Genomic DNA, 25,246 nt, shown 5'->3' on the forward strand with positions numbered 1-25,246 from the left:
CATTTTAAAGTGGAGGTTTAGAGAGCAACACTTTAAATCTCTTTTTTCTTTTTTAGGGGGTGGTGGTGGGGTGGTGTGGGAGGACATTCTCAATCTGTCATCCAGGCTGGAGTGCAGGAGCACAATCTCAACTCACTGCCACCTCTGCATCTTGGGCTCAAGTGATCCTCCCACCTCAGCCTCTTGAGTACCTGGGACTACACGCACACACCACTGGCCCAGCTAATTATTTATTTTATTTTGTAGAGACGGGGTTTCACCGTGTTGCCTAGGCTGGTCTTGCCTAGGCTGAGCTCAAGCAATCTGCCCACCTCAGTCTCCCAAAGAACACCTTAAATCTCTAAGAACACATTTCAATTGGTGAATTGTGATAGAGCCCAGAGAGAAGGGACATTTTACTGAGAGATTCTCTTCCTAAGGAGGGATCGTCAAACTCTGCTGGTGGTCATCAAACTCCACAGGGCACTGGCCTCCCCTGCTTTGCATTCTGACCATCAGCTTAGCTGAGGCACTCAAATAGACCAGGCTAAGCTGAGAAGAACAGCTGGCATGCTTGTTAAATTGGACAATGGCAAAGCTAGGCAAGGAGTTACATATACATCAGATCAGAATGACCTGCTCTAATTCAGGGTCTTAGCCTGAGAGTAGCTCATGTGAGACAGCACCAAGCCTTGGCCACTACTTAAGATATGATAAGTATTTTGTGAAGTATAAAACATCATGCAATTATCAGTTACTGGACCATTAATAGCTAACATAATTTTATTCCATAGTGGTAGAGGTAACGACAACTGAAGAACTAAGGAGACAACACTGCCATATGCAACAAACAGAACTACCAGGAACGGGAAACTGGGGAGGAATCAGCCATGACCAGGCAGATAAACCTATGACAACTAACACTGAGGGCTTACCATACAGCAGGCAAAGCTAAGGGCTGAAGATCCACTACCTTACCTAATCACTATAATGATCCTATGAGACTAATGCTATGAAAATTCCCATTTTACAAATGGAGACGGGAGCCCAGAGATCAAGTAAGAAAGATCACAGAGCAGAGAGATGGCGAAGCTGAGATTGAACGCAGACAGGCTCGACCCGAGTGCCCTTAACCAGAACCACAGTTGTCCCCTAAGATGGCCAATGCTCTATATTATAGATGACAACTATCAAAGGAGATGTCACTTTCCCTCGAGCTGACTGCCAGTGCAGGGCAATCTGTTGGTGGGTCCGGCAACAGAGAGGTCTAGGCCAAAGTGAAAGTCAAAAGTTCTAGCATAGCCGGTTCTTAGTTCTGTATGTCTTGTCTGGTTTGGGAAGGCCACGCAAGGGCTTTCATTCTAAGAGAGGAAGAGAGTTGGCAGGATCTGAGTGCAGTGGTGTGACCATAGCTCAACCAGCTCAGATCAGGCAGTACTCGAGACCCAGCAAGGGGAAAATGAAGTGTCGACCAGACCCGAATCAGTGACCAAGGCACTAAACACGGCAGAGACTGGCTTTAGAGGAAGGCTGTGTTTGTGGGCACCTATGTCTATGCAACTTGAGATATGCAGGTTAAGGCTGGTGGAGATGGGGCTCCCAGTATATAAGCTGCCTTGGGCCTGATGGGCTCAAGAACTGGGTAGACATGAATTATAGACTTTAAAACGGCTAATTTTATGTTATGTAAGTTTTACCTTAAAATTGAAAAAAAAAAAAAAAAAAAGAACTGGGCAGAGATGAGTCTGTGGACACAGATTTGTTGGCCAGGGAACACATGAATCTGCCCCAGGGAGCCACAAAGGGCTCTGAGAAATATGTCCTGAGAGGTACAGTTTGGGTAGCTGGAAGGTCCAACAAAGAAGAGTTCAGGAGGATAAGTAGCAGCAGATTATTTCCACTTTCTGAGCCACTCTACCCTGTGGGAGAGGAAGCCCTGGAATTACTCATGACGTTCTAGAAAGGTGACTTTCCACTAGTGGGTGATGAGATAAAAGTGGCTGCTTGGGGACCAATATAAAGAAGTATTAACAGCAGAGATGGACCCAGCTGTCCCTCAAGCTGAAGCAGAGTCTATCAGCAATATCACAGAACAAATGAAGATGATTCTGGATCAAGAGTCAGGGCTATACTTTGTACCCTTTCCAACACAAAGATTCTACAACACTAATCTTGATTCCACTTTTCTCACAGAAGCCCAAAGTGTTGGCTCTCCTAAATAGGAAGAAGGCGCATGATTTAGCAGTTAGGTATCTCTTCCCATCTTGTACTATGGAAATTCATATAAAGCCTAGCTGACCAAGCCATCAATACCCACATCTGTTTCTGTTCTAGAAATGTGGGTACAGCAGAATTATAATACTTATCTGAAAAAAAAAATCTCCTCTAGCCAAAAAGAATTTTGTTCGAGAACAACCCTTAGATAATTTGCTGACAATGTATCTCATGATTCTTTTTCTCATGAAAAAAAAAGTAAACAGATGTTTTTTAAAAAGGTCAAAATATTGCTGGCAAGATAGAATTGATTAAGAGAGAGATTAAGTTAGCAGATGTATGTCAAGGTGAGCCGCTTAGACTCACCCAACCACAAAGGAGCTGGCCTAACAAATACGTCTTTGTACAAGATACTCTGGCAGAAGGAGAGTATTTAGATAATGATAATTAGTTCTTTCCTTTTTTTAATCCCACACATATTAAGATTAATAACTCTAATGAAAGCCTAAACAAGATTAATAGGATTCATCATCCCAACATTTATAAAATCTAGGTAAAGTCTGACTTTTATAGATATGAAAATAAACATATATTTATTACAGAACTTGACCAAACTCCAACAGAAAACCAATATGCATGACTAAACAGAAAATTTCTGGCTACTAGAGAAAAACTGTATGTATTAAATCTCATTGCCTCTAAGAGTATCATCATACAAAACAACTTGTCTAATAACCCTAAAACCAGAGCAAGCCTAGCAATGTGATCCCAGGGCCAATTTCACCTAGTAACCTACTGCACAATAGAGCAGAAAAGATGGGACAGACTGTAGCATCTTGAAATATAAAGTCAATGTCTTTTTATTATGAATATATTTCAACATGTTGTATTAGCTTGACAGATCATTCTGGATACTGGCAGGAAAATGCACACTCAGCAAGGGTTCTGAAAGTGTTTAATGAAGGGGCTATTTACAGCTGTGTAGGTAGGTTTGATGAAACTAAGCAAAAATGGTGAGAGAGAACCAGGACTAGAAAAGAGGGAGATCTCAACTAGTTCTGGGCTGGAAGGGGTAAGGGGAGGTAAAGGTAAGTATTGGATCCCTTAGGGAGCTGGAGGCATAAATGAGAAGCTACGAAGGAGGAGCTGCAGTCACTGCCAGAACTGCAGGAGGAAGCTAGACAGACGTAGGAGGAATATCCTGACCTTTCTCTCCTTCCACCCTCTGATCTCCTGCCGATGCTTCCCACCGGCTGCATCCCATTCAGAGCAGGAGGACAAGAAATCCAGGGTGACGCATTCCACAGTGTGTGGTGAGGACTCGCTGTCCCAGCACAGGGCAGACGTGAGAATGGAGAAAGGGATGCAAATAGAGACAGCCCAGCATGCCTCACATTTCACAGTTTCCAGAGAAGCTTGTGTTAAGTTTTCATTAATTTAGACTACACCATATTGGTCATGTATTTCATCATCCTGCTGTCCAGAAAACAACTCAAAAATCTAAAAGCTTTAGGGTAGGGTGTGTTAGCATTTTCCTACTTGACTGATTCCAATTTCTACATGCTTTATGATCTTAACAGTCTTTCTTGTCTAGTGCCCACATCAGTTTACTGTAATTTAGCTTCTACAGCTTGCTTCACAATCTACACTTCCCATGTGACCTTTGAGAGTGGTTAGTCAATCACACAGGTGTTACTGTTTATCATAAAAGCTTAAATTTTATTAAATATTTTCCAGCAGGCTTCTAGTTTCAATATAAAAGTTCTTGGCTGATGACCAGATTTGGGAGTGGGATGGAGGGTAGAAGAGGGAGGAGAAATGGCAGGGCCAGTTCTACTCTGATGACAGCTATATGAGAACAGTGGCTTGGTTGGTTTGGTTTTACATCCAGAACAATGTCTGTTAAATGAATGCATGGCCTGGCAAATGATGGATAAGTGGACAGATACTATAAATCAGAATGGCTCAAGGTCAAGGACAGAGAGGTCAGCAAAAGCAAAGAGGCAGAGGTTCAGTCTCAGAGGAACTAAGTCGAAGCGGCAGGCTTGGGTAGAAAAGGGAAATTCAAGCCTGACGTCTGCAGAACGAAAGGACAAAATCTAGTCCACCGTAGCCAGGAACCAAAGCTCTAAAGTCAGATCTAGGCTAAGTCTGAGTAATGGGCATAGCACTCTGGCAGAAGAAAGGGAGCTTGATTCTGACTCCAGGGTCTTTGGAGCCAGCTCTTACCCAGGAAAAGGCCAGTCCTCAAAGAATGGTTGAGTTCACAGCTGCAGACAAGGCCTCAACCTATACTGAGAGGACATGGGTTACAGGGCTTGCCTTATCTACAGCCAAATCCCAGCAGCCATCCAATAGCTGTGTTTCTGGGAGAATAAAAATATACTCCCCAAACTCCAAAGCATCATCTAAAAAATAAGGTTATTATGCATCTTCCAGGACTTTTAGGCACTAAAACAGACAGTGAAGGCCTAGCACAGTCCCCTGCCACCCCAACTACAGTTCAATCATCAATGAGTAGATAAATCTAATTTGTTTAACGATTTTTTTTTTTTTTTTGAGACGGAGTCTCGCCAGGCTGTTTAACGATTTGCACGTCTTACCAAGAACCCTTCCACCAAGCCGCAAGCCAGGGATATGGTCAATTTCTCTCTATTTCATGGGTAATAACCAATTCTTAATAGCACAAAACTTAAACTCAGATGATGGCAGCCCTTCAAAGAACTTATGGCCTGAATCAAATTAAACTGATATCCACCAAAGCGAAGACAGACCTAGTTCAAATCCTAGAGTTGCCACTTACTAGCTGGGTGGTCTATCTCTCTGAGCATCAGCTTTCTTGCCTGTGAAACATGATAATCCCTACCTTATAGACCCAACTGAACACTGGACACAGAGAAAGCCCTCAAAAAATAGAGGGCAAAAAAATATACAAACTATATTGTAACTGTATGCCATCCAAGTATACTAACACTGAAGTATTACAAAATTGAATTTGTATCAGGGTCTTGCTATGATTTTGTTTATATGTATGTGCATATCAAAATCATCCAAATTTAAAAAACACACACAAATATCATAAAATTTTTTCCACTGCAATGGAAACCACTGCCTATGGTGCTGTACGCGCTACTGAGAGGCAGAGAGCATCACAGGAATTAACTACAGAGCTCACGGAACCTGCAGAAAAGGAGGTTCTAAGCCCCTCTGCCAGAGGAGCACTAAGGATGATGAAATTGATCACTTTCATGGGCATGTGGGCCTGTTTTTTTCTGTTACTCACCTCACCCCAAATCTCACTCACCAAGAAGTGTACACCTCTAGAGACCAAAAACTAAAAGAAGGGAGACAAGGAAGTTCAGTTGTCTCTCTGACTCTTACATTTTTAAACATAAAATGTCAAGAGACAGCTAATGCTCTATGGACGCTTGGTCTTTGGTCAGGGTTACTGATGATCTGCAAAGGCACAGTTGCATCCTTCATTGTTGATACAACTGGAGTATACACAGGAGAAAACACAGCAATGACAAACAAGGTGTGATGCCAGTCATGGTCACCAGAAGTGAGGCAGCTGGCATGCCACTGCTTTCTGCTGCTCCTCTGTTCCAGATATGGTGGTTATTTCCTTCTGCAGAGACTCGGAGGTACAACCATTCGCCCTGGTTACAAGGCCCGAGGGAATAGGTGAAGGGTCAGCCAAACTAGGAAACCACTGAGATTCTCTGAGCCACTTACCACCTACATGCTGTGGACCAGGGCTCTTCAGCAGTGCCTCAGTTCCCTGAAACCAGCAGCTGGGGTCAATGGGCAACTGACAGCATGGTACAGTGTGCATACATGACCTGACAGAGGCCTATTTGAGATCACGTCAGAAGAAATGAGGATGCAGAAATCTAAATTAGATCCTTAAGCATTTCCTGAAATGTTGAAGAAGAAAGGGAAAAAAAATTGCCAGTGACCAGAAGCACTGCTTTTCACTAGCAGCCCAAAGGTAGGACAGAAACCTACATTAAATTATGATTAAAGTTTCTACATTCTGGTTGCAGATATATTTGTCCCATGGGGTTTGAATAATCCATGGCAGCAGTTTTACAGAAGCCTTTACAACTGAATAACAAGAGGATAACATGACTTTTCAGAGCAGCATAAAATAGCTATCCCTGACTGGTTCCTATGGCCTTGACTACTCCTCTCAAATTCCTCCCATAGGATCTGAAACTTAGTTGTGTTTGACTCAGTGAAGAACTAATTCATAAACGGAAATTATTTGAAAAAGCTAGTTCTTACCTCTGAGCAGACCCAGCAGAAGTATTCTTCAAACTTAAAAAGGAAATACACTCTAAAAAATTGAAAGGCGTCAAGTCAAGGAACTCTATCACTCTTCCCAAATTTCCTGTGTGTGTGTGTGTGTGTCAATGTGCATCTGCATGTGTGTACGTGAGGATATGCTTGTGTGTGTGTGCATGCATGCGTGTGGAACTTCCGTGGGGGCAAAGCAGTAATCAAAAGGGGAGTTTCAGTATTTATGCAAGTTATGGAATGAAAAATTTCTAGCTACTGTAGCAGCTGCCAGATCACATGGAATGGGAGTGAGGAGATACAAAGCATCTTAAGTAAACACTCTTGTTTTTTCATGTTTTGTACATTCCTTGGTGTTTTTAGGGAGGCACGCCTTTAGTCTCTGCTGTAACCATGTCAGAAACTCCATTTCACAGTTTGAAACAAGGTTGGGATAAAGGTAGACAAAGTGTCACTCTTGGTGCATGGAACAGTAACAGGAGGTTGGTATTAAAAACAGGTTAAGGCCGGGCGCGGTGGCTCAAGCCTGTAATCCCAGCACTTTGGGAGGCCGAGACGGGCGGATCACGAAGTAAGGAGATCAAGACCACTCTGGCTAACACGGTGAAACCCCGTCTCTACTAAAAAAAAAAAAAAAATACAAAAACTAGCCGGGCGAGGTGGCGGGCACCTGTAGTCCCAGCTACTGGGGAGGCTGAGGCAGGAGAATGGCGTAAACCCGGGAGGCGGAGCTTGCAGTGAGCTGAGATCCGGCCACTGCACTCCAGCCCAGGCGACAGAGCAAGACTTCCGTCTCAAAAATAAATAAATAAATAAAATAAAATAAAATAAAAACAGGTTAAAAGAATGTAAGATATAATTAAATATTGCTAAAATGATTTGAGAGGCAAGCAAAAAAGTAAACAAAAAACCAGAAGGTAAAAAGGAAGAGAGAAGGTTAAAATAAGACAAAGATGAATTTGATTGCATAGTGGCAGATCTCTCCTGCCTTTTTCTCTAAGGGAGGGAATAGGTGTGGAGAGGACAGGAGGACAGACTGGGTGAACAAAAAAGGAATTAGTATTTACGTGAGGAATTAGTATTAAAATGATAACACATACAAAAAATAAATTCTCTTTTCCTGAATATTAATGTGCACCTGGAGTGCCAAAGAAGGTCAAAAGCCTCACATACAAACCTGTCCAGGTAAGATCTTTGCGCCACAACCTGTGATCCATTAAAGTCTGAAAGTCTGCATCCACTCTTTACCAGGGATGGATTCTTCCAAAGATTTTTCTATATTACAAAGTGACTATTGGTGATGAATCTTCCTGCCTTTTCTGCTTATCATTTCCAGGTTCATTCTCTAAGGTAGAAAACTTCTAATTTAAAACTTTAAATATCCAATGAACTGGAGTCCTGAAGCTGTTACAACTTTGGATTTTTACAGATGTGATTTTAAGTACTTGACTCTGGGAAACATTTCAAGCCACCCACAATTTCCTTTTCTATCAGCTCCAGTACCACAAACACTGACTGAAAGCCTAGTGCTGAACACTGGGGATAAAAGTTCAATTAAAACGTAGGAATGCTCTCAAAGAGTAGATTCTTCACGTGAGAGATAGACATTTAAGAGACAAAAATTTGCATGTTTTAAAAACAGTAATTTGGAGCTAGTGGGTAGCGGCCAATGAACCTAACCACATCAAGAACTAGGTTACTTTCTTGGTATTTCTAAGGGTTCAAGGCAGTAAGAGCAAGCATTTCCTTCATTGTAGAGATCTGGAAATTCCAGATTTTGACCCTCAGGACATTCTGGTCTCGGAAGAACAATTCCAAATATTTAATGACTTGACTTGAAATATCATTTTAATGTCCTGATAACAGACACTTCTAGCTGGATATGCTAGATCAGCCATCTGTCCTGTATCAACACCATTTCACAGAGTAAATTTTTAGAAGTTCTATCCACTGGAGTATTTTTAGAACATAAAAGAACAGAATGATTCTTAGCATTGATAGACATATTCGATCAGAGTGAAAAAAGAGCTACTCAGAACTTCCTGAGTAATCAATTGGTATCCTTTATAAAATGGTGACATTTTCCCAGAAAGAGTTCAATACTCAAAAGCACGGATATTGCTGAATTTTGGAGGAAGGGTGTCTTCAAGTTAAGAAAGGAATTTTAGAGCTAGAAGAAATCTTAGACCTCTAATATCCTGATTTATTAGATGAGAAGACTGAAGCTCAGAGAGGTAAGGTGATTTACTAAATCAGCACTCAACATATTAACTTGGGAGGTAGTTTGTTCATCACAGAACTTCAATTCTTCCAGAATAAAATGAATGTCTTTGATGCTAGTGATAAAATAGTAAATTATCTGAAGAAAAACTATGCATGTGATAGTTGATCAAGAAATCTTACATTACAAAAATAAATCACAGCTATATTAAAAATCCAAGTGAGGCCAATCTCAGTGGCTCATGCTAATAATCCCAGCACTTTAGGAAGGTGAGTTGGGAGGATTTCTAGAGCTAAGGAGTTGGAGACCAGCCTGGGCAACATAGTGAGGCCTTGTCTCTACAAAAATATCAAAAAATGAGCTGGGTGTGGTGGTACATGCCTGTAGTCTCAGCTACTCTGGAGGCTGAGGTGGCAGGATTGTGGCTGCAGTGAGTTGTGATCTTTCCATCACACTCCAGACTGGGCAACAGAGTGAGACCCATGTCACAAGAAAAAAAAAAAAAAGATCTGAGTGAAAAGTGCAACTCCAAAAGGAACAGAAAAAATAAAATAAAATTTTACAGAATGAGGAAGGGATTTCTCATTTTAAAGACAATTTTAAAAATAAAGAAATTAACAGTTTCACTCATGTGTATAAAAATAACTAATTAGGGGAGGTGGCGCCAAGATGGCCGAATAGGAACAGCTCCAGCCACTGTGGCGATTCCTCAAGGATCTAGAACTAGAAATACCATTTGACCCAGCCATCCCATCACTGGGTATATACCCAAAGGATTCTAAGTCATGCTGCTATAAAGACACATGCACACGTATGTTTATTGCGGCACTATTCACAATAGCAAAGACTTGGAACCAACCCAAATGTCCATCAATGACAGACTGGATTAAGAAAATGTGGCACATATACACCATGGAATACTATGCAGCCATAAAAAAGGATGAGTTCATGTCCTTTGTAGTGACATGAATGCAGCTGGAAACCATCATTCTCAGCAAACTATCGCAAGAACAGAAAACCAAACACCACATGTTCTCACTCATAGGTGGGAACTGAACAATGAGAACATTTGGACACAGGAAGCGGAACATCACACACCGAGGCCTGTTGTGGGGTGGGGAGAGAGAGGAGGGATAGCATTAGGAGATATACCTAATGTAAATGACGGGTTAATGGGTGCAGCACACCAACATGGCACATGTATCCATATGTAACAAACTTACATGTTGTGCACATGTACCCTAGAACTTAAAGTATATATTTAAAAAAAAACTAATTAGGAAACAAACTAAGTAGAAAACAAACTGAGGAAAACAATATGCAACAAATGTGACAAAATTTTATATCCTTCATATATAAATAACTGTCCAAATCAATGAGAAAATTTCAGTGAGAAAAATGAGAAAGGAGAAAAATAAAGTACTTATAGAAGAAAGAAAAATAGGTTGATATAAGTTGCAAATATTCAATTTCACTAGAAATGTACATTTGAACAAGATAGTATTTTCCTCCCTCTCCCTTGCCCCACCATCAACCTAACAAAGATACATAGTTTCTCCTACTCAGAATTATAACACTCAATGAAGGTGAAAGCTAAGATGAAGGGATTACAAAACAAGTAATTTCATATATTGCTGATTTAAGTAAAAACTAGCACAAGCTTTATGGAAAGTGGTTGAGCAAAAACATAAAAGATAGTAATGCAGTTTATATTTATAAGTAGTAATTCTGCTGCTAGGAATTTATCTTTAAGAATATAAACTTAGGTAAAGATTTTTGGAGAGTTGTGCATTATAGTTTATAATAGCAAATTCCCCCAGGGAAGGGTAGCTAAGTAAAGCATGTTATGAAAATATGAGGAAAATCTCAGGATACAAAGATTGGGGACAGCAAGGGGGTGGGGGGAGGAAATAGCGGTTTATCATTAAATTTTTATTTTCCTCCTTGTAGTTTTCTATTATTTCTAAATTCTCTATGGAGGGCATATATTACTTTTACAGTAGGAGAACAACTTTAAATAACAAAAATTCTTTAGCAGAAATGTGCTATAAATTCCAGCAAGTTGCCTGCTACTTTATTCTGGACTGTTAAACACCTGTAAACCTCTTCCAGATGAAGCCTGTTTCCAAAAACAAATTCAATCAGTGAAACAGGCCAAGGACTATGTATAGTATACTAAATTTTTTTTTTTTTTTTGGAAAAGTGTATTTTGTAGCTAGAAAATGGGGAAGGGAATGAATTGTAAACTCCAATGTGCAACCTCCTTTAGATTTGAGATTTATAATCTTTGTCATTTATAATTTATGTCCTGACCTGGCCATAACCCAGGAAGTAAAAAAGATGATGCTTAATTTAGCAAATGCCTTACAGGAATGTAAGAAAACAATTTTCTGGAAACAAATACCTTATTCAAAGTGCACTTTCTCCTCCCATCTGGAAGCCTTTCCTGGCCCTTTCTTCTGTGTGTTTTTGCCCTTCTTCTTTACTGGGTTTTCCTGTCTGGGTTTTCACATGCTTCTGTCTCATTTCACATGCTTCTGTCTCATTAAATGCTGGTATCTTTGGGGCTCACATCACACCTTGCTCATTTCTGTCTCTGTTCTATTTCATGTGATGTCTTGTTCATAGGTGCTCAACAAATGCTTTTCTCAGTGAATGAAGGTAAGAGTAAATCTTGGCCAGATATTTTTACATTTTGCTCTACTTATAAAAAAAAGGTTGTACTGACACTAAAATTATTTAGGCCATCAACAAAGTTAACTTTATGTATTGTCACTGAATGACCACCACTGGTGGCAACAAGCTAAAGAGCTATTTGATTGCCTTCTAACTTGACTAGTATAACTCTTTGTAATCATCTCTGTGCGTTCAAACGAAGGAATCTGAATTAAGCTGCTAATGGTGGAGAAACTAAGTGTCTGATCAGCTCAGCAGAGATCATAAGGGATGATTATAAGGGATGCTGGCCTCTGTCTGAAGACCTCAGTGCAATAACCAGTGTGACCAAAATCCCTGTGTCTCTGGCTCATCACATTCAGCTAAAGAGTAATTCCCTTCACTGGGTCTTCCACAGGCCTGTGCTGCCCAACTCTTCTTTTTTATAGGGTCCCCTAGACTGAGATGTCTGCAGCCTACTATCATCTATCACTCAGAAGGAAAAGTCACCATTTTTTGCTTCTTTAGTCTGGATTGAAGCAATCTAAAAACTTGGGTTTGGACCAAAATGAGACCAACAAGACACTCTTTTGCTACGTTCTTTCCCAAAGATTCTACGGAAGAACTGGACTAGCCAGATGTGGAACATAAAGTAGAAGTCAGAGCTAAGACGCAAAAATTGCAAACCACAAAGGGCGGGGCACCATTATTGGTGCAGCTGCAGATGCTGAAGGTACCTACAGCCACTCTGATCGTTATTAATAAGGTTTTTTCCAGGGTGCGGTGAATTCTGTCAGGTCTGTGCACATCTCCTCTATGTGCCAAGTTTATGAGTAATACTAAAGGACAGGAACTTAGATTTACTGACTTGGGATGGCAGTGGGATCTACTGACAATTGAGATAAAGGTCAGATGTGATTGCCAAATTATCATGGAAATGGCATTTAATAGTTCAACAAGTCATGAAAGGCTTCTGTGCACAAACATCTGGCATTCAAGTATATTCCTTAAAGACAATCAGAATAAAACTGGCTCTCTCTTTTGTTCCAAAGTTTCTTTTCTCAGATTTTAAGGAATAGGCAAAAGTCGGCCTTGTTCAGGCTCAAGATCTTCCTTTCATCCCTTTCTTGGCTTACCCTTTAGTCACAAACCTGTAGGTATAAATCAATACCAACTTGGGCTGTATGTGCTCTCATGTCTCCATTTCGTACAGTTTTAAGCACATATCTTTTAAAATTCCACTCATACATATTATTAGAGAGGACAGTATTATGTCTGTAATTTCAATTATCCTTCTCCCTCCCCCCGCCCCCCGTTTTTAGAGTTATACCTGAGTGTTGTTTTAATACTGAGATAATTTTTAGACATGTACTTCCAGATGGGTGTTTAATGAGAAGAACTGAATGATCCCATTTATTTTTTGGTGACCAAATTGTTTGTGCCCACTTTCATGAGTCACTAAGTTTCGATGGGCTAACTGCTAATAGGTAGGGTAGGAGCAGTTCAGAAGAAGTGTTGTATTTGTTAATAAGTTATTAACAAAATTGCTTCTGATTACAGAGGCTAAAAGGTATCTACTTTTACTAGAAGAATATTATCAGTGGAAATTTTTTTTTTTTTTTTTTGAGACGGAGTCTCGCTCTGTCACCCAGGCTGGAGTGCTGTGGCCGGATCTCAGCTCACTGCAAGCTCCGCCTCCCGGGTTCACGCCATTCTCCTGCCTCAGCCTCCCGGGTAGCTGGGACTACAGGCGCCGCCACGTCGTCCGGCTAGTTTTTTTTGTATTTTTTAGTAGAGACGGGGTTTCACCGTGTTAGCCAGGATGGTCTCGATCTCCTGACCTCGTGATCCGCCTGTCTCGGCCTCCCAAAGTGCTGGGATTACAGGCTTGAGCCACCGCGTCCGGCCTATCAGTGGAAATGTTTTAACATTTTCTTGGGACTAATGCACTTCCAACAGAACTAATGGTCATAGAATGTATTTTGCCCATTTTAGAGGAAACTGCTTATAATCCTATTTAGCAGGTGCCAGTTTTAGAAATAAAGATTTCCTTCCCCAAGCCATCAAGACACATGATATCTAAAGTTCTTTCTAATGCCTATGACTCTCAGAGGAAAACTCCAGACTACTCAGATCGATGGTGAAAAGTAATGCATCATCACAAACCCCCAATTTGTAATAACAATAAGCTGACTGAATAGGGAGAAAGTGGTAGCATCCGTCAACCATAAAACTCACCTTGGGATTTTATTATGCATTGTGCCATTTGGGGAATGTTAAGAATTCTTTATTCACAGGGGTGTCAACATAAAGCTTGTTCTACTTCTATAAATCCTAGCCAAGGCAAGATCATGAAAGGTTTTAAGAACTATCTGTATGAAGTACCACTCTCTCCTCTCTTTGATGATGGAGGGCAAAAATTTTACCTGGACACATTCCACCCCAACTCCCACCTCTGAGGTCACCCAGATATGCTTTATGACTCATTAAGTTTTTTGAGCCTTCTTGTGAATCCATACCTCCAAGCCACTTTCTGACATCTTAATTGTCTCATTATCACCATTATTCTCTCCTATTATGTGTTTCTTGGATCTTGAGGTGCCCCTAATCCTTTACTCTGATTCACTTTTGCCTCAGTCATGCCCAGTCATTCCTGGAACCTGAACAAAGAGGGCTTTTACAAGGATTTGTTAAAATGGTTGAGCCTTGTTCACTTATGTACAAATGTGCAATAAATGAACATACATGCCATATCTTGTTTCTCCATGTTTTTAAATGTAGGAGGGAAATGCTGGAAAAAGAGGGGAAAACTGCAAAATTCAAAAACCTATTCCAGTTAAACCTAAGTACTGCAACATTGACCTCTTCAGACCAAAACAATCATCCTTTTCGCTTCAAAAAGAGAGCAGATAATTTTATTACAAAAAATAAAGACAAATTTTTATGTAACAGCAAACAAGAACTTGGTCATGTTGTAAGTAAAATATGCATATTTAGCATGATTTATTAGAAAAAATGTACTGTACACTTGCCCACAGTCTGTTATGTTCTGTTACGATATTTTCAGCAATCTTCTATTTTTGCTATCTTAAAACAACATTTAGGACTGCTGGATGCCAGATGGAATTTTTCCTTTCCACCCACTTCCCACTGCAAAAGGAAAAAAAGGTTCTTTGCATCCTACATGGAGATCTTTTATAAATTCCTTTTCCTCATCTTTAGCAACCAAAGTATATGAATGACTCAGAAATCATCAAACTTTGGCTGAATCAATATAAGGCAAATATACAGCACAGTAAGTTGTATTTAAAGTGAACATATCTACCTGTATGGTGTTTATTAACAAAAGATATTCATATTATGTGCATGCACAAAATTCCTTTCTACAAAAATAGGACTGACTCCAAGTCAAGTTTTAAAAGAAAAATGGTGATATAACAGTATATTTTAGGGAAAAGGTAATAAATTAGAAGTGAACTATCACTGGACATTCTGTCTTCACTGGAACTGAAGTCCCCTGACTTGGGCTGCCCACAGCAAATCCCTTGTACGTATGCTGGTTACTACTTAATATGAAATTAACAGGACTGTGAAGAAAGGGGGACCAGAAAGCTTTGAAGGAGTGAATGTGACCCATTCTCCTCCTTCAAATCTGTTCCCACATTGCAATGGAGGAATGTTAAAAATTTAAATCTAATCATTTTTCCCTCTTGCTTAAATTCTACACAAGAGCTTGCTATTGCTCTTAGCACACAATGTTTGGATAAACCCACAGGTCCTGCATCCTCCAGCTCCTGTGCCTTCTTCACCTGGCCCTACCTCTCCCATCCACAGTCCACACTTAGGTTCCAGCTGGTTGGTTCTGCTTCTAAAGCTGCTCTCTTCTCCACATCAGGCCCTCGTGTTATCACATGTGTTCTTTCCTCTGCCTGGAATACCAATCCCTCCTCACTTTTCATAGCTCTCCTGACCCTTCAGATTCTGTCTTTCTCTCAGGTAAATGTACATGACTCCCTAGACTAGCCAAGGTCCCCGTTAAATGCTTCCACAGCACTTGGATGCTGACCACACAGGTAAACTGTGAATTCAGTCTGAGTTTCTCGCAGAGCATTAGCTCATGAGGTCAGAGACGTCGTAGGGCAGTCCTTTGGGAACCAAGCCACACTGTAAGTTGCTACCTATGTGTCTTTACTTCTTGACATCTCTTCTTTTTATTTTTCTAAACCTCAGTAGTAGACAGTTATCATGAACAACTCTCCATCCGTCTGTGCATCCTTTCCCTAAACTTTTTGTCTTAAAGCATTCATTATAAACCCAAATAACACCAGCCTGGCAAAAGTTTCTAGTGTTGCCTGATCAGACACCAGTCTATATGGTAGTAACACTGTTATGTTAATGCAGATCAGGCCTTCTTGGGGGTAGAGAAGAAAAGAATATAAGGTCACCTGGGGTCTGGAGTGAGATATACCACTGGGGGAGGAGGGTGAGGGCAAAAAAACAATGACAAATAACTTGTTTTTCAATCTTCACTTTAATGATTTTTCAACCATATTGCAGATGATATGGCTATTTTAATTTTACAAGAATTAGAACCTAATAAAGCTAGGAGTAGCATCTGTACAGCAGAGAATAAAAAGACCCTTTGATAACATGAGTTTGATAAATCAAACGAACTGAGCCAGTATCAATGTTCTTAATTGGGCCTTTTAAAATAAACTTGAGCACTTTAAAAAAATAGCATAATGACAAATTCCTCTCCAAAAATGCTCAAACTAATTTTTTTTAAATGTTAGGACTTGCAGTGGGCTTCTTGTGAGAACCTAAAAATACAGCTAATGAGCAGATGGCTCCACCAGACAGCAGGAGCACACCACTGACTTCCACTGGCAGTTAACTGCTATTTTTCTGGAGGAAAAGCTAGAATTTAAAGAGCACACAGAGTGAACCAAACTTGTAAACCTTGTTCCTAAGTAAATGAGAAGAGCATGGTTTGCTGCAGTTGTGAAATGTGTTTGCCAGATTTTACTTTCCTCTAAATGTCTTATTTAGACACTTCATTAAATGCTGTCTTGAATGGTTAACTGTTTTCCATGTAGAAATTCTTTCCCCACCTAGACTGTAAACTTCTTGGAGGCAAGAACTAACTACTTCTACTTTTTTGTTACTCTGTGGCCATATTATTCCCTATTAAAAATGGACTATAATAACTCGCTCCAGGAAGCCTAATTCCATACTTTAATACCAACCCAACACAAAGTCAGGATTTTGTTATTAAGAAAAATAAACTGGTTTCAATGAGGTGATTTCTCAGTTTATAATCGGGCAACTTAATGTATTATGAATTGCCTATTATACCGTAGTTCTGACTTTCAATTCCATTACAATAGTGTTACAAAGTTCTACTTCTCTTTAGTTAGTAGTTTCTTGGTTAAACTAAATACTGATAAACTTCAAATAATGCTGGGGATTCCCTGAAACTTTACTCACCTAGATGTATAATTATAAGTTTGAAAACAATGATAAAACCTCTTTTCCTTTTAGTAATTCATATAGCGTAAAAAGAAGATTTTCACCTTATATTTAACTGCTTAAAAAATACAGACAAAATGAAAGTTGGAAAAAGGTAGAGACCAACTTTTAATATGTAAAATAAGCGTGACAGCAGCCAGAATACTCCAAACCACTTCTCCCCTCGTAATCCTTAAACAAGGAACCCTTTGACGTAGGCAGAATTCCAGGATGAGGCTGCAGGAAACAGGGAAAAGGAAATTCCGGTTGAGGCTGAGTGATAGAGACCCTACCCTGGCAGCAGACTGTGCCAAGATGCAGTTTCAGAGTGTGCAAAATCCCCTTCCCACCCATCCATATTTCATGAGTGAATTAGAAAAGGGGAAGGAAGTAGGGTGGGTCCCCAGACTTACAAAGGAACAGAAGAAAATGGGGTGGGGCAAGGGAGGGATACAGACAGGATCCCTAGGGAAAGTATTGCTGAACAAGGTTTTCACATACATTTTACAGATACTGCTCATTTCTACAGTTGGAAGTCAGGAAGTCAGTTTAGGAGCTATTGTCGGTATTTCTAATCTACAATTTCATACACTACAAAGCATAAACTACATTTCAGGAAAAATACAGGCTCAGTTTTCTGGTAAACAGTGCAGCTACGGTCCTGAAAATAGGACCCACATCCATCTAGACACATACTTTGATGTAACTATTTTGCTGAAAATAAACTGTGAAGAGTTTATAAGCTTTTCAAATCTAAGTAACAACTGGGCAAGCACCTTTTCTTTTTCTGCATCGCTGCCCCCCACCCCCCATCCCTCCCTACGTATTCTTTCTGTCTCTGTCCTCCAGGGCTGCCCTCTGAGTGCATACCCTCTTTCACAGGACTGCTGTGGTTCCGGTTACGTTGGTTTCTGGGCCACCTATCAGTCCTCACTCCAGTGATGAAGGCTGAAGGAAGACACCCTCCAGAGGCAATCAGACTTGAATTCACTCTGGGCCCAAGTCTGCTTAATCACTCTTCAGCTCCCTCACTATTCAGTCACTATTCAGTCAGACTGAAATAATGTAATTTATCTCATGAAGGCCCTGCCTCAACCATCTTCCTTAGGAAAAGTTAGAAAACCAAATGCTCAGTCGGTCCTCATTATTTTTAGAAGGAAGTAAAACTTCTCAGCCCTCAAAATCCTCCACAGTCTGGTCCCAATCTCAATTCTCATGAAATCTTCCTTCTCCTGCCTCCCCTCCCACACCCGCAACTCTTGGTATTCCGGCAACATGAAATCATTTCAGAGTTCCAAAAAGCAACTAATATGTTGGTATCTCTGTGCATTTTCTAATGCTAGTCTTTCCACTAGGAATACTTTTCTTCAATGTGGATTCTTTAAATCCAACCCAAAACCTAATGGAAGGTCCAGGTCAAACTCTACTTCTGCCCTATATAAGAATCCTGCTTCCTCAGGTGTAAATTCTTCTTCAGACTCCTATGTATCTCTCTTGGGATTCTCTTCACTGCTTCCTTGTATCTCAGCCATTTGTGTGGGTATTTTTTCTCCACAACTAGACTATACTTCTTGAGGGCAGGAGTCACCATAGTTAGTCTGGCTCCTCTACGACATCAGCTTAAACAAAAGTTAGTGAATAAATGGATGACAGAGAGTATTCTAGAATAGAAGTATAGTAACACCAACTCAGACTACACAGATCAGGAGAGCAACCCTAAAATCCCAGTTAATTCTCAGGAAGGCACACATATTGCAGCAAATGCCAAAGCTCTGGCCAAATGTGTCAGTTTATTTGGGAGCTACCAGAGATTCTCTCGGTTTAAGGTATTTTCAAAGGGTTCTGGAATGAAAAGTTTGTGTTGGCCCCATAGTATTTGCCAGAACCCCACCTAACAATTTGTCAGTGAGATGACACGAACATCTCAGCCACCTGAAGCAAACCGTAGGCAAACAAAGTAAGGTAAATGGCTTATGTAGCCTTCTGGCAAAGGTGGTAAGAAACAGAACATTCTTATGTCTGCCACTATACCAAAGAATCCTTCAAAATTGCTTACTATAAAACAGCATGCACATCCCCCATTACCAGTCACTGAATTCTGTCAATTTTACTGTGTAAATGACTTTCCACATTTACTCCCTCCTCCGTTCTTATGGTCACTGCCCCAGTTCAGGCTAGCTAGCACCTCTTACCTGACTCACTACAGTAGCTTTCTAAAGGTTCTTTCCAACATTTCCCTCTTCTTCACTCAATTATTCCTCTAAAGCAATGCCAGAGAGATCTTACAAAGGCCACATCTGATCATGACACTTCCCTTATTTGATGGCTTTCCTTTGCCAAAAGGCAAGTTTAAGCTCGTTAGGGTAGCTTACCAGTCTTCCATAATGGAATTTTAGGCTGCCTCCCAGCCCACCCCTCTCCATTCCCAAGGAATCACCAGGACTGCAGTTATGTGTCTTCCCATGGGTCCCTCTGCCTAGAATGCTGTCCTCTGCCTTCTTCTATGACCATTAGTCATTCTTCAGGGTCATGCTCAAAAGTCTCCATCTGATAACACGTGTCCCTTCCTCTATTGGCACAGTCACAGAATTGAGGCTAGGAAATACAATGCCTACACAGAGATAATTTCTTTAAAGAACCAACAGCTCAATGTTAACTCTGCTATCATAATGTTTAGAAGACACAGCCAATTTCTTTCCCCTTCTGAAAGTCCTTCCATAATAATTTTCAACACATAGGAATGAGTGCTTGCTAATTGCGCCTACAGCTAGTTAATAGAAAATAGAAAAATGGAGTGCTTCCTGAGAAGCCTGCGATAATTATACATTTAACTTTTTAAATTTCAGAAACACCTCGGCAAAAGCACAGAGTGAAGCATTTCTCTAATGGCATGCATTTATAATCACAGCATTTAGCAGTTAAGAAAATATTAGAAATGCCTACTAAGAAAGCTGTAATCCCCTTCAATTTGTAACAAGATGTACCAGCAACAAAGGCTTTATTCTATCAAATTTATGTCTTTCCCCCTGCAGTAGTGCTGCAAATTAGCTCTCTCTTTGGCATCTATGTGGCATTCTAGAACTGGAAAAGTAATGAAGGTTAGTCAAAAGGATGACTCAATAGGCAACTTGGGTTCTAACTCAAATTTTATCACGGTCTACTTAACTAGCTTTGGCCCAGGAATGGTGAATGAGGTCGATGAAGCATTTTAAAATCATAAAAGAAAGGAAATCTGTATGTAACTTCAGGGTTTGGTCATTATTGTTATAACAAGAAGAGGAAACTGCAGACCTAGGTTTACGTTAGGTAAACTGCAGTTTCCTCTGTCCATGCTGTGTGTCGGAACTGAGTTTCTATGAAGAGCAGACGACTGCTCTTGTAAAGAAAGCGAGGACAGGAAAAATGAAAACGCTGCACTACCTTCATGAACACTGTGAGCTTAAGGGCTAAGCAAAGGTACAGGTACATCAAATGCCCCAGACATAAGATTGAAGTGAATTAGCAGGTGGTTTTTATTCCTAATAAATTACTGCAAAAAGTATAAGCATCTAGTATCAAATAATTCGTTTAGAGGAGTGCTACATCAATATCAGTTTGGAGAGTTGAGAGATTCCACCGGTGTCATCCTGCAGAAGGGAGATGACAGAATGGCTTCATTTATAGTTATCACTAGAAAGAAAGATCCCTAATATTCCTTTCCTTATTTTAAGCTTCACAGGAACGTCTATATAGAAAAAGTTGTAATTCCAATATTACACAGCATCTTTCGTCTCAGAAACAAAAACGTTTCAGAGTTGTTAATGCACCCATTATATAACAGTCACGCAAGAAGTAAAAAATGTTAGGGTCTATTTTACAAATGAAGTGAAGGTTTAAAGGTTACAGAGCATATAACCATAGCAAAGCTGCAAATCCTCAATCACTAAATTTCTGCCTCATGTTAAAAGCCTTTACAATTATCAGCCCCAAGTGTAGATTTCTATAGTTACAGATTTGAAGAGTATTATAATCTCATTGGCTGTGACTACTTATAATATTCTGGACTGAACTAAATATACAACAAAGACAACACACAGGTATCTTTTTAATAAGTGCCAAGTTGTTTTGTCATGAGCCTTAATCACAAGCCTAAAGCTTATGATTTCTAACTTTGGTGAAGTGGTACCCTACTGTTCTACTGTTTGATTTTTGAAAGATCTTACCATACCTGAAGTTGTTACTGGTTTACTGCACCTAATTTGCAATCAGTTGTAAGATACAGCATTCATTTTAAGAACTATAAGGAAAGAGAAATGCTCACAATTAAACTATGACATGTTTTCATATCATCGATTGTTAAGACTACTGTGGGGAAAATGTGCATCTTGAAATCAATAAAATATGGCATATGACAAACTGTTGCTCATCTAATTAAAATGAATCAAAAGGAAATTTTTGGAAAAATTTAAGCTGCACACTAGGATATTCAAATATCCTAAGGACACAGCAGAGGTTAGGAGTCAGTCTATGATGTAGTCAAACTTCAGGGTGCTTTTAACAACTTGAAAAAGGTGCTAAATTTTCCAATAGTTCCAAGCAAAGTGAAGGTTGCCTGAGACCTATATCCACACTTAAAGTCAATAGTCACCTCTGAAACAATTCAATCACAAAGCTTTGAAACTGCCTAATTATTCTCTTTCTTGAGACACCAACTGTTACAATTCGACGTCTCACTGTTAGAGAAGTGCTGTGTTATTAAATTAAGCAGCCAGCCAGCCTTGAGCATCTTACCTCCTCTCCTTCTCAGTAAAACCCTGCCATTTGTATTAATAGACTTGGAGCAGAAAAAGCATGAAGCAATGTTTTCCCCCCTGGAAAGGGCTGAAATAAAATCTCAAGGAAAAACAAAAGTCAGAGAATGACACACGTATAAGCACAGAGGAATGTTCCCCTTCATGAGCAATCCTGGATAGTGCAGCACCGAGAGTGAAGTCTTACAACCACCAACAACCAAGTCAACAGATGACAATGTGTGGCACAAGAAAGTGGCCCCATTGTCTTCTCAGCATGACGGCAGCATTCTCAGTTCTAAGGCTCAATCTGAATAACTGCTTTCAGGAGGACCAAGCGGAACGTCCCTTTCCTCCAGCTTTAACTGTATTCAAACAATACAACTCTTGTTGGAACACAAGCCTTCATAAGATACTGGGAAAACTCCCTTCTGACCCTCTCACTTGGTGAGAGCATCTATAATCTGTTTTTGTGTTTTTATCTATTTCTAGTGACTTAGGACACATTCATTTGGCAACTAGATCCACCTCTGTACTAAACATAAAAATATGTTGAAATGTTTTTTCAAAATTCATATTCTACAAACTATACGATAAGGCAAAACGTCCAAAATCAAACTTGAAAGCCACCCAAGCAGGATCATAAATAGATAAGGATTCATATTTGCTTAAATGTATTCTCATATTTCTACATAATTTACTTATGAGAAGAGTCTCTTATAAATCCAGTGTCATAAGCCACTTGCTTAGAACTATGAGCGCTGTCATTTTTACTAAGGAAGATGCTCTTGGGGGGAAAAAAACCCCAAAACCTAAAGAATTTAAAATTAAATAGTCTTTTGTTCAAACATGCAATCAGGCAGAAACATTTTCCACCCCTTCAAACCTGCATCCCCAAGAGGCAAAAGGCTTACGTGTTCAGACTTCTCCTGTTCTTTTTTGTCCGTCTGCAAAAACTGGTAGTTTTCTCTTGCCAGCTTCTGAACTAGTTCAATTCGTCCGATTTCATCTCTTTCTTGAAGCTTGCACATCACCCCTGCCTTAAGAGTTGGAGAAAAAGCGAAGATATACTTAAAACCACAGTCCCAGGACATGACACCACCGCAAAGTTCACCTTATAATAAGCTCATCTTTTCCACTGCCTGGATTAAATCATGGTCTTGGGAAAATATTTTGCCTTTCAAAAACTGAAGTTACATTATTATAATCCAGGAGCACCATGCCAAAAGACTTAAAGTTGAGTCTGCATTTCACTCTACTTTAAGAGCAAACTAAATCATTTGCTACTAAGTGTGCGCCTGATAGGCTCCTGTTTGTTTGTTCCTGACAGCCTGTTTCCTGTTACATAAGCAAAGCCTAGCAAGAGGTTAAAAACTCATGGGAAAGTTAGCCAGGAACCACACTGGTGAAAGGGCGAAGTGATACAGAGCCCTAAAAATAACAGTATACAACACCCCAATTCTTTAGCCCCACAACAAATTATTCCATATGTAAATAAACCCTTAACAACAAGATCACAAGATAAATTTTTTCACAATTGGAAAATTACTATGGGGCATCAGTAAAATACCACTAATAGTGCATAAAAGATGGTGAAATAGTTTGCTAAAAATAAGGGATTGGAAAAAGAAAGCTCGAAATTTCCTTCCTTGGGGTTTGGAAATGATCCATAAAGCATCATATTTTACATTAGGTCAAAGTGCCTAAATAACAATGGAGGAGGGAGGTGAATCTAAGACTTTGAAATAGGAAAAAGAAAAAAGTTCATTCTAACACACTAATTATGAAGTGTTTCTGCTCAAATTCTTTCCAAAATGGTTCATACTGACATACCAAGACATGATCTAATAAAGAAATCCAAAGTTATACTTGGCAGGAGCAGTCAAAACTATGGAATCCGTTTTCCTCAACATAACCTACAGGATTTGAATATACTCCATAACATGACCAAATACAGCAAAGGGGCCGGCAAAGAATCCAAACTTCATGATTTTAACGGTTTGTGCTCAAGATACCCATGTTGTTGAGTGGGCAGCAGAGAAATGGAACCATCCCTGCAAAGCAGTGACTAACTCTTTATTCCCAGGGGCTGTGGTATCTCTTTAACTAGCAGTTTGTCCAACTAGGAAGGAAATAAACAAAAAATTTCTGAAGTGGCCCACATCACAGACTCCTAGAGGACAGCAAGTGGAATTCCTCCACCAAAGTCAGAGATTTTTACAACATCCTCACAAGTGGCTTTTCAGTTCCTTTCTAAAGTTTCCTTGGACAGGGACCTAAGTTTATCTTAAGACAGTCTGTACTCTGTTGGATAGCCAGGCTTGTTGGAAAGTCCCTTACTCTTATCATACTAGACAAAACTGAAACCATTTAACTTCAATCCGTGAGGACAAGTTTTGCCTTTTAAAGCAATGGAAAGTAGGCCTATTCTTTATACAATGTGACATTCTTTCAAATATTTAAATACAAACTATTGCGGGAAGTCAGGGACCCCGAACGGAGGGACCGACTGAAGCCGCAGCAGAAGAACATAAATTGTGAAGATTTCATGGACATCTATTAGTTCCCTAAATTAATACTTTTATAATTTCTTACACCTGTCTTTACTGTAATCTCTGAACATAAATTGTGAAGATTTCATGGACACCTATCACTTCTCCAATGAATATCTTTGTGATTTCCTATGCCTGTCTTTACTTTAATCTCTTAATCCCATCATCTTCTTTGTAAACTGAGGAGGATGAATGTCGCCTCAGGACCCTGTGATTGTATCAACTGCACAAATTGTTTGCAGAGCACCTGTGTTTGAACAACATGAAATCTGGGCATCTTGAAAAAAAAAAAAAGAACAGGGTAACAGCGATGTTCAGGGAACAAGAGAGGTAACTGAACTGGCCACCGGTGAGCCGGACAGAACACAGCTATATTTCTCCTCTTTCATAAGCAAATAGGAGAAATATCGCTGAATTCTTTTTCTCAGCAAGGAACATCCCAGAGAAAGACAATGCGCCCTGAAGGTAGGTTTATAGATGGCCCCTTTTTAAGACGTCTTGTCTTTTATGGTTGAAGCCGAAGGGATGAAATCAGCCCCGGTCTCCTACAGCGCTCCCAGGCTTATTGGGACGAGGAAAATTCCCACCTAATAAATTGTGGTCAGACAGGTTATCTGCTCTCAAACCCTATTTCCTGATAAGATGTTATCAATGACAATGCGTGCCCTGAAACTTCATTAGCAATTTTAATTTCACCTCATCCGGTGGTCCTGTGATCTCACCCTGCCTCCATTTGCTTTGTGATATTTTATCACCTTGCAAAGTATGTGATCTCTGTGACCCACACCCTATTCGTGCACTCCCTCCCCTTTTGAAAATCACTAATAACAACTTGCTGGTTTTACAGCTCGGGGAACATCACGGATCCTGCCGACATGTGATGTCTCCACTGGACACCCAGCTTTAAATCTCTTTCTCTTGTGCTCTTTCCCTTTATTTCTCAACCCAGCTGAGACACTTAGGAAATAGAAAAGAACCCACGTTAAACATCGGGAGTGGATTCTCCCGATAACAAACATTTATAATATTCTCATTTTAATATTCTCCAG

At 40.0% G+C, this 25,246-nt stretch overlaps 1 protein-coding gene across 2 annotated transcripts in view; it reads right to left on the bottom strand.

The window, feature by feature from the left end:
* Positions 1-25,246, bottom strand: part of RAPGEF5 (Rap guanine nucleotide exchange factor 5) — a 241,612-nt gene that overhangs the window by 81,022 nt on the left and 135,344 nt on the right. For both annotated transcript variants that reach the window (XM_033192533.1, XM_033192532.1), the window contains exon 9: positions 22,560-22,685. In XM_033192533.1, the coding sequence (XP_033048424.1) occupies positions 22,560-22,685 (126 nt within the window). The remainder of the gene's footprint in view (positions 1-22,559; positions 22,686-25,246) is intronic.

Source organism: Trachypithecus francoisi, unplaced genomic scaffold (assembly GCF_009764315.1).
Source record: "Trachypithecus francoisi isolate TF-2019V2 unplaced genomic scaffold, Tfra_2.0 Lachesis_group4, whole genome shotgun sequence".
Classification (NCBI taxonomy): domain Eukaryota; kingdom Metazoa; phylum Chordata; class Mammalia; order Primates; family Cercopithecidae; genus Trachypithecus; species Trachypithecus francoisi.